General features: G+C 41.8%; 1 protein-coding gene across 4 annotated transcripts in view; it reads left to right on the forward strand.

The window, feature by feature from the left end:
• Nucleotides 1-10,000, forward strand: part of LOC138043539 (NFX1-type zinc finger-containing protein 1-like) — a 61,642-nt gene that overhangs the window by 40,244 nt on the left and 11,398 nt on the right. For 3 of the 4 annotated variants that reach the window (XM_068889864.1, XM_068889865.1, XM_068889866.1), the window contains exons 13-15: nucleotides 1-278; nucleotides 2,232-3,195; nucleotides 5,724-6,845. The exon at nucleotides 1-278 is cut by the window's left edge and continues 123 nt beyond it. In XM_068889864.1, the coding sequence (XP_068745965.1) occupies nucleotides 1-278; nucleotides 2,232-3,195; nucleotides 5,724-6,845 (2,364 nt within the window). The remainder of the gene's footprint in view (nucleotides 279-2,231; nucleotides 3,196-5,723; nucleotides 6,846-10,000) is intronic. The other variant, XM_068889868.1, reaches the window with a different exon arrangement.

The raw sequence follows: 10,000 nt of genomic DNA on the forward strand, positions 1-10,000 counted from the left end.
TTCTGATTGGTGACCATCAGCAACTCCGTCCCAATCCCACGGTATTTGATCTCGCAAAGCACTACAACCTGGATGTGTCACTCTTTGAGAGAATGGTAAACAATGGAATGCCTTTTGAGCGCTTGCGCTTGCAGCATCGAATGAGGCCAGAAATATCCAAAATGTTGGAACACATTTACGTTAATCCAAAGTTGGAGAACCACGAATCTGTGTTACATTTTGAAAATATCAAGGGCGTGGCTCGTAACATGTTCTTTGTGGATCATGACCAAGGCGAGGTACGAGGTGGTTTTTTTTTAAAACAAGAATGTACTTTCATAAGAAAGGAAAGACGTTTGAAGCTATAGCAAAAATTATCGAGGAAATCATTCTGTGGGAATATTTGAGGCCTTTTGTCGCAGGAATGAACCAGAAATGTAACGTGTCGTGTCGGGTGTCAGGACCCTTTACTCCCTTGTCATCCTCTGCTCGTCGACCTTCCTACTAGAATTTCTAGCTATTCAAGTTAAACCGAAGGGCCTTACTTGTCCTTGGTTTCCGATGCATTAACCATTTTTTCGTTAAGTTGTCTTTAAGATCAATCTATACCTTTATTATGTCTTAAATTACTTCTATGATTTTCCTATTTATTAGTATTCTCAAGATTCCATCACCCAAGAGTAAGATTTCCCCTATTTGGCCTAGTCCCCATTAGCGGCAGAAACGTGTCTATTTTAAACCGCGTTTTGGGGGAAAATAAACGATAGATAAAAATCGGCTAACTCAATGTGGAACCCGAATAAAACGTTTTGTTCCAGGTCCATATCATTTAAATGTCGATGCTACGTTATAATGGCAATACAATACACAAAGAACTTTAGCCCAGGGAGATCACACAACATTGAGTTAGCCGATTTGGTCTATTGTTTGTTTCTCGCAAAACTTGGTTTAATAATACACTTTTTTGACGCTGATGTAGGCTCGATTTCCGCCGCTCACTCGAGTTTGGGTATCCTCCCCGAGAAGAGACGCCTGGACGCGTGAGCGGTAGATTGTGTCTGTGTCGTAATTCAATATAATATATGCGAAATTAATAGTTGCGAGAAAGTAGCGTTAGACATCCCAAAACATTGATTTTAACAAAACAGTAATTACATATCAATGCGTAAAACGCCAATGCGAAGTTTCCCGATGATACGAGCTTGAGTTTGTGGTTAAATGATCAATGTGAGTTTGAATTTAACCGGCGAATCATCAACAAAATCGTCGGCCGCCTCAGCTCTCAGTCGACCTCATCGGCCCCCTCGTTTTGCCACCAATAAACTCAGCAGTAATTCCAATCGATCTTGAGGACTTTTACTTGCTCTTACATTAGCGACGTCTGAGAAGAAATTGCAATAGCAATGGATTTGAAAGCCGTATTTTGACCTTGGCTCTAACTGGAAAATTAATGAAGTTACTGAACTCAGGCGGTAGAAAACGATACAATCCCCATTCTGCAGCTTCTCGAACAATTTCTGTTGTCGAAATCGTGGATGTTTGCTAACTTGAAAGCATTGTAAAGCTCGAACACGTGGGGTCAATGAACACCGTCGCAACCAAAAATGTAATTTATGCTGGATCGATTTGTGCAGGAGAGTTTCTGATTGGCGGAGATTAACAATGGCTCACCTGACGCGTCCATCCGTGATTTCGGGAGTGAGCGCTGGCTCATTTTTCCGAAACAGCGGCTGGTAATTGAGCCTAACGCTGATCGGGACAAACCTGATACCAGATTCTTACTCTTGGCACCGGTAGCTCAGTTAGTTGAGCTCCGGGCTGCCATGCGGGAGACCGTGGCTTCGACACACTCAGGGTCCATAAATAACTGAGGAGAAAGTGCTCCGTTTGTAATGACAACTGCAAATGGTTAGACTTTGAAGTCTTCTCGGACAAGGACGATAAACCACAGGCTCCGTCTCACAACCCTTCAATGTTCATAACCCTGTGAGACGTAAAAGAACCCACACACTATTCTCAAAGAGTAGGGCATGTAGTTCCCGGTGTTGTGGTCTGCCCTCTGTGTTGTATCATGGTTTGGAAGGTAAATGCTCGGAGATACCAAGTTACTCTAAAACCGGAGGATAAAAAAGAAGATATATTATATGGACTCTTGGCATTCTTCTATGTGCGCTGTGGGGCAAAATACCGATCCGAATGTACTTTCTTCGGAAAACGTTTGACGAGGTATATTTCATTAATTACTTTTGCAGGATTTTCTAGAGGAGGGAAAGAGCCGATCAAATGAACACGAAGCCAAATTCCTGGCCTCCCTTTGTCGTTACCTAATCCTTCAAGGCTATGACAGAGAAAAAATCACAGTCCTTACAGCTTACACGGGGCAGTTAATCCAGCTCAAGAATGAAATGCCCAAAGATTTCTTCCGCGGAGTACGAGTCTGCGCTGTGGACAACTTCCAAGGCGAAGAAAACGACATAATTCTGTTGTCACTCGTTCGAAGCAACGAAGAAGGAAAAATCGGCTTCCTTCAAACAGAAAACCGCGTGTGTGTGGCATTGTCACGAGCAAAAAAAGGGTTTTTCTGCATTGGTAACATCAGCCTTTTGAAGGAAAAGAGCGAATTGTGGTATAATATTATAAGCGACATGGAGGAAAGAGGGAATGTTGGAAAAGCTTTGACACTCACATGTCAGAATCATCCGCAGAACGTGATTCATGCAGCACGTGCGGATGACTTCAGGCAGGCACCCGAGGGAGGATGTTCAGTGCCTTGCAACACGCGATTAGAATGTGGTCATGTTTGTGAAATGGCTTGTCATCCAACAGATCCGGAGCACAAAGAGTACAGATGTAACAAGCCGTGTGCGAAGTCGCTCTGCAAACTCGACCACAAGTGTAAAAAGAGATGCTTTCAAGAATGCGGTCCCTGCCTACAACCCGTACAGAAGTTCCTAAATTGTGGCCATCTCCAGAAGGTTCCTTGTTTTAAGAACCCCTCTGAGGTGAAATGCCGTTCACCTTGTGAACAGATTTTGCCATGTGGGCACGGATGCCAAAATGAGTGCTCTGAAGGTTGCACAGTCAGGTGTGCTGCCAAAGTAAAGAAAACCTGGCCCTGTGGACACGAGAATGTTGTAAAATGTCACGAAAATCCTCTGCATATTCCTTGTAATGCAACATGTGGTGTAGTGTTGAAGTGTGAGCACCGCTGTGCCGGTAAGCCTGCTTTTGTTGACGTTTTCCAACAAGACGACTGTCTAGTACTAACTTCGGTCCGTTATAGGGGCTCTATAGTTAGGAGTATATTCGTGTAGAAGAACAGGTGCACCAAATTTCAAAACATAGGTTAATGACTTTGAACGATAGCATGAACATTTTTCTCTATGTACCGAATCACATGATTGAGGAATCATGCATATTTGTGTCGACATGTCTCCACTCCTGTCCTTCCCCGAATCGGAGTAACCATACGCAACGACATTAATTTTAATGATGATAACGCCAATAAGAACGCTGCTAAACAGCTTATTTAACCAGGCAAAGAACAATAACTTTCCACGCTTTGTATGTCCCTGCTCGAGCGTTTTCCAGTTTGGTACATTTCTTTGCCGTCATTTGCCCAAATTTTAGGACCTCTTCATGCGCTTCCTGGTGACTGTGCTGGCTCGGTGTCTGGAGATCGTACATTCACCATTAAAATCTTTTTATAAATCTGAGTAAGCTCATACGATAGGATGGACCACCCGCTTGCTGAGATATCGGTCACAGAGGTTGAAAAATTCCCATACGAACACTTCAGCACGCGGTTACCGGGAAGGGGGTGGCTCTCAACTGCAGAAAGACAATGGTTGCCATTAGGGACTTGTCAGAAATTAGCAGGCTGGGGGGTGGAAAACTGGGGAAGGTCACAGTTTTTTAAGCCCTTCAAGAGGTAGGGCCATGAAAAAATTAGACAGCAAAAGAGGGAGGGTCACAAGAAATTAAGCAGTTATGATCATAAAGGGATGCTTTAATATTATGTTATAACACGAATACAACTTGCATGTTAGGTTTGTAAGTACTGAACCATTTTTTTGTGTAACAAATTGTGGGGGGGGGGGGGGGGGGGGAGGCGGGATTACAAAAAGTTCCAGTTCCATATTTTTGACAAGGCGAAGGTCAAAATCGAGCCGTCATTACGAAAATGAATATGGCGTCTACTGAGTGCGATCAAGACTTGGCCTGGGTTTGAAACTGTCTCCACGAAACGGCTTACGCATACTCAATAAAGAATCTACTTGATTTCTGCAGAGTCCTTTCTTTCTCGTCGAGTTAAGAAAGGCTCTGCTGGCAGGGTGCCTTGAACAAAGAAAATCGAGAAATTCTCGCTGGGCTTGTTCGTTATAAATCACTGGGCTGAAAATTGTCATATGAACGTTAACAAAAGCTAATTTCATCCAGACAACCGAGCAAGGCACTTGGGATACCTTGGAGGAAAGGGTATGTCACACGTACCGGTTTGCAGCCATAAATCCTGGTTTTCACTAGCGACGCAAGCACAAGCGCAAGCATAAGAGAACTTATTTCACCGTGAAAACGGAGTTGATGCAAGCGCAAGCACAAGGATCAAAAATTTTCCTTTTCCTTGTGCTTGCGCTTATGCTTGCGTTCGCTTGCGTCAAGTGAAAACGAAACAACACAAGTGCAAGAAAATTTGCTACGTCTGTCCAATTAAAGCATTCGTTTCAGATTCCCCATGTGTGAGAATTTGAACAAAATGGCAGACGCCGTGGTTGATTTTGATGCTTATGTCAACGTTCGTTTTCACTAGCTTAGCATAAGCTATTTATGCTTGCGCGTGTACTTGCGTAGCCTGTGAAAACCAGGCTTTAGAGAGCTTTAGCAACGACAACGGCGACGGCAACAAGAACGTTACAATTTTGCATGTTTAGAGGGAAAAAACAATAGCTTTGCACCCTCCGCACGTACGTTTTTCATTTTTGTCCATTTCTTTACCGTCGTCAGCAAAATAACAACGTAAAACAAAAAAAATTGAGGTTTTATGGAGGAAGTCAGGATTTGGGGATAAATTTTCATTTTCTCCTTAAATTGAACGAGACTCATATTAGTTTCATTCTTCAGGGAATGCCACACATTTTCATGTTAGAAAGCTTGGAATAGTCGCGAAGTGATTACAATAACGTGAATTATTTTTTGAGATTCAACCGAGGAAAAAACCAAGGAATGATTAAGAGAACGTGTAGAACAGGGTATGTTCTCTGCAAGCCGGTACATCCGCGTTCAGGAAATGATGAGAATAAGCACAGATCAATTTGCAGAAATTTTAAAAGAGAGCGATCATGATAAAGGGGACTAAAAGTGTCCCTCAGATCGACATGGCTTAATATGTCCAGTGAACCAACTCTCACAGTAAGCTATGTTCTTTTGTGCCAGAGGGAGTGATTCATTGTGAAACGTGTCGTGTCATGTTGCTTAAAGGGCCAAATTATTGGGATGGCTCATTAAACTGTTTGTTTTGTTTAAATAATAGAGAATGTCTTGAACTGGCAGTTACGCGTTATCTTGCAGTCTAAAGGCTTGATGCGGGAAGTTTACCTTTCAAATCACTTCATATCCTTGTAGAATAAACCTTGTTGGCAAACGAAAGGCTTTGGGGAAAAATTGACTTATTCAAAAGGTTAGAAGTCTTAATGGTTCTCTTGTAGTGCGTGTTTAATTCTTCTTTATATTTTAATATACGTTAGGTACCTGCAGTAGCTGTTTGCGGGGCCGTGTTCATCAGCCATGCCGATCCATATGTACCCGAATCCTTTTCTGTGGCCACAGCTGCTCTGAGCCGTGTACCAAAAACTGTCCCCCCTGCAAGAAGCCCTGCGGAAACTCCTGCAAACACAGTAAATGCAAGCAGAAATGCGGTGAACCTTGCAAACCCTGCAATGAGCCATGCATCTGGAAATGTCAGCATCACAAATGCACCAAGCTATGCTCCGAGCCTTGCAATCGTAAGCGTTGTGATCAACCTTGCAAAAAACGCCTTCCTTGCAAGCATTTATGCATTGGTCTTTGCGGGGAAAACTGCCCCAAAAAATGCCGAGTGTGTCACAAGGACGAAGTCACAGAGATTTTCTTCGGAACCGAAGACGACCCGAATGCACGGTTTGTGGAATTAGCCGACTGTGGTCACTTTTTTGAAGTAGAAATGATGGATAATTGGATGGATCAAGCACAGCAAACAGATGATGGAAAAGCTGTTGATGTACAGCTTAAGTGCTGCCCAAAGTGTTCGACTCCCATTCGCACCAGCCTGAGGTACGGCAACATCATTAAGAAGATCCTCGCTGACTTCGAAGAGATAAAGAAGAAGATCTTGCTTGGTGAAGAGCAGCGCAGAGCTGTAGTAAGCAGGCTAAGACTGAAGGCTCGAAAGATTGTGAAGTTTCCTGAAGACCAGGGAAAACTAATGAGGGCTCTTGAACATTCCAGCCTTACTGACGAACAAGTAAATGTTTACGAGAATCAGATCAGCTTTTTGCGTTTTCTTCAGGAGCTCAAAGATAAGATTGAGAAGGGAATTGATGATGACAGTGAGAGAGCAACAAAAAGCCATCTGGTTTATGTCCCACTGGAAACGAAAGAAGACATTCAAATAATGGTGGAGGAACTTCGGAAGCGTGTAATGGAAACTCGGGCTCGTTTCAGTGAACAAGAATTGGAAGAACTCAACGAAGAGATGTACCGAACACAGCTAGCTGTTGACGTAAAGTTGCTTAAAATGCAAATTAAAGTTCGGGGCATCAGTTTGGATGCTGTCTATTCCTCGTCACTTGATCGAATTCAAAAAAGAGTGGATTCAGAAAAAGCCATTGGTAAGATGACACATTTCACTTGTTTTTGAATGGTTTCTCTGCTTTCAGTGTTCATAACCTCTTTATCTTGTTTATTATTATTTGCAGTTTATTGAAACATCTGTTTGAAAACTGATTACAAAATTTGGGCTCCCAAAAGCGTAAGCAATTCCTGTTAATCCCTAAAAAAAAAACAATCCTGTATCGATATTATATATTCTACATAATAGTATTTATTATATGGAGGAGAGCGTTTTACTGGGAACTAAACGACTTGTAGATTCCATACGCCACTACATCCGGGACCCGAGTGGCGTATTTTCCGTATGTCACCTTTGTGAGTGTCGTATCGTTCAATGACGTCACGATTCCCGCCTTTTTTTCCCCGCCTTTTTTATAAAGCCCAGCCGTATAAAACTTGACTACTTTGAAACACAATAAAATCGGAAATATTCACTCGTGAGATATTGTTCTTGCCACTCGAACATAAAATTCATATCTTCTCGCCACCGTGTAATATCCTCTATATCTTAACTATCTAAATGTAAAAATCCTAACCATTGATCTGTGTATTTAAAAATCTTAAATCTTCTCTCTTATAGATCGTTGTAAAAAAAGGTAAAAATCCCTAATGATATGTACGACCTTTAAGCATATCTAAATGTTCATCTTTGCCTTTCTTATGAAAAATTTCTACTACTACTACTACTACTACTACTACTACTACTACTACTACTACTACTACTACTACTCTTACTGCTGCTGCTGCTGCTGCTGCTGCTGCTGCTACTACTACTACAACAGTGGGATGGAACGTTCATTATCGTATTTAGCATAGATTTTGACAATCATGAATATGTTTGTGCAGGTTCATTAGCGTTTTCGAACTTTCATTAGCGTCTTTGTGCAATCGATAAACAAGTTCACATACCTACACAGGTAATAACGTTTTTTGACATTCATTGGCGCAATACATTGTGACTCTACTTTTCCTCTTGGAATTGTATTATTTCAACTTTCTTTACATTTTTTACAACCCGTGAATATGACTCTTTACAAAAAAATATCTTGAGTTAGGTATAAATATCAAGTCACTTTCAGTTACATTGCATGTAAAATGCCTGTTCAAAGAAACCGAATTCCGAATGAAGTTCGAGAACGTCTTGGGAGGGCCTAGGAAGACCACACAGAAGATGATCTAATGGTTACTGATACATTGGGTGAAAACCGTTCTACGGCCAGGGGTATCTTAACACGGTACATCTGTTAGAGCAGAGTTTCATAGGGACCACGAGGCGGCCGTAACAACGTAAAAGTGGACGCCGATATAAAGCAATGCCTAAATGACATAGTAGACGATAATTACATGCTAACGCTAACTGAAATCAACAGAGAACTTAGACGGCGGCTTCCAATACATGACCCCACGGTAAGAAGGACACTTGATCATGGTATGGTTGTAAGTTTTAAAGGGAACCTCCACTTCAACAAAAAAAAAACTTTAAATCACAGGAAATAACCGTTACAGTCAAGTCAGTCTAAACTAAAGTATTTTCAAAATAAGTTTTAGAAATTTTGCAGGCGCCACCATCTTGAACAATTGTGACGTGTTACGGTTGCCCTATTGTTATTAGACAAAAGCTCTTTGTGTCAGAACAATAGGGCAACTACCCTGGATGCCAGAGGTTTTTTCTCTCTTAGAGCGACGGAATAGCGAGTCGCGAAGCGGCGAGAAAAACCTCTGGTATAGACCGTTGAGAACCTCGCTTCCATGTCCCGTTTCATTGACATCGAAAAAACTCAGTTAATTGATACGTGACATAACCTACCAATCAGCATCTTGGGTTCCCACGGTACAGTCGTCTTATTTTCTTCGATGTCAAATTCAAAAATTCAATGTTCCATATAAAACTTCTATGTCGATTATGAAAATAAAAACTCAAATTTGAAATTTGGATGACAAATTTCGAAGTTGAGTTTTGGCGGACATATACAAAACCAAAAAATGTAGAACCCAAGTGAACTTTTTCTGCCTTCAAAGCCTCAATTTCCGAACTTTGCAGCGTTTCGATTATGGCCACAGTGGGCACGAGAAATCTAGTTGACAGCAATAGGTTATTTCCGAGTTCATGCCTGCCTCCTCTTCAAAGCGCGTCTAAGTGCGAAGTGTTTGTAATGGTAATTAGTTCTACTTTACATGTGAATGAAATTAAGTTTCATAACAAAAACTTCGCACTTAGACTCGCTTTGAAGGGGAGGCAGAAATGAGCCCGGAAATGGCCTATTAAAACCTGTTTGAACTACTTCCTGTTGCTAAACCAATCAGAGTACTCGTTAGAACTGACAAGTTCCTGGAACCAATCGAGTTGCTAGGGTCAAAATCTGACTCTGGGAATATGAAATGGCATTCCATTGGACCGGCCTTCTCAAAGAACTCAACGGCCTGTACCAGAGGTTTTTCCTCGCCTTTCCGTCGCTCTGAGAGAGAAAAACCTCTGGCAGCCAGGGTATAGGGCAACTGCAACACGTCATAATTATTCAAGATGGCTGCGCCCGCAAAATTTGAAAGTGTGAATAAGCGATTTTAAAATTCACTTTTCTTGATATAAACACTGTTTTAAGAACAAATTTCCAAAACGTTTTTGTAAACATAATTTTCTTCGGTTTAAACTTATTCTGTAGTGAGAGTGGAGGTTCCTTTTAAACTGGCTAGACCTCTACCAGTTGATGGAAGCAGCCCAGATTGCCCAGATGTGATTCAAAGCCTTTTTGAATACGCCAAGTGGTTTCTCAATACAGGCGTGATTGGTCATTGCGTCTTTATAGATGAATGCGTCTACCTGCGGGCAACGAGGTAGAAATGTACCCATTGTGATTGCTGTATCCCCAAGAGCTGGTTTGGTGCACCATTCCCCTCAAATAGGAGGCATGACCTGCCAGAGATTCCAAGACTTCTCGGTGCAGACCCCAAACGACCAGGTTTTCTTAACTTACGACAATTAGCTTATCTCGCCACAAAAGTGCATGCAGTGGTACAACCACATGCAAACCTATCTTGAAAGATGCTTAAATAGGGAAGAAATTCAAGGATAAATACACTTCTTTCCGGATAATATTTGTTGTGCACTAATGAATGTCCAAAAAAACGTTATTGTATACTTGATTGCCTGCACAAA

This window comes from Montipora capricornis, chromosome 3 (genome assembly GCF_036669925.1).
Source record: "Montipora capricornis isolate CH-2021 chromosome 3, ASM3666992v2, whole genome shotgun sequence".
NCBI lineage: Eukaryota > Metazoa > Cnidaria > Anthozoa > Scleractinia > Acroporidae > Montipora > Montipora capricornis.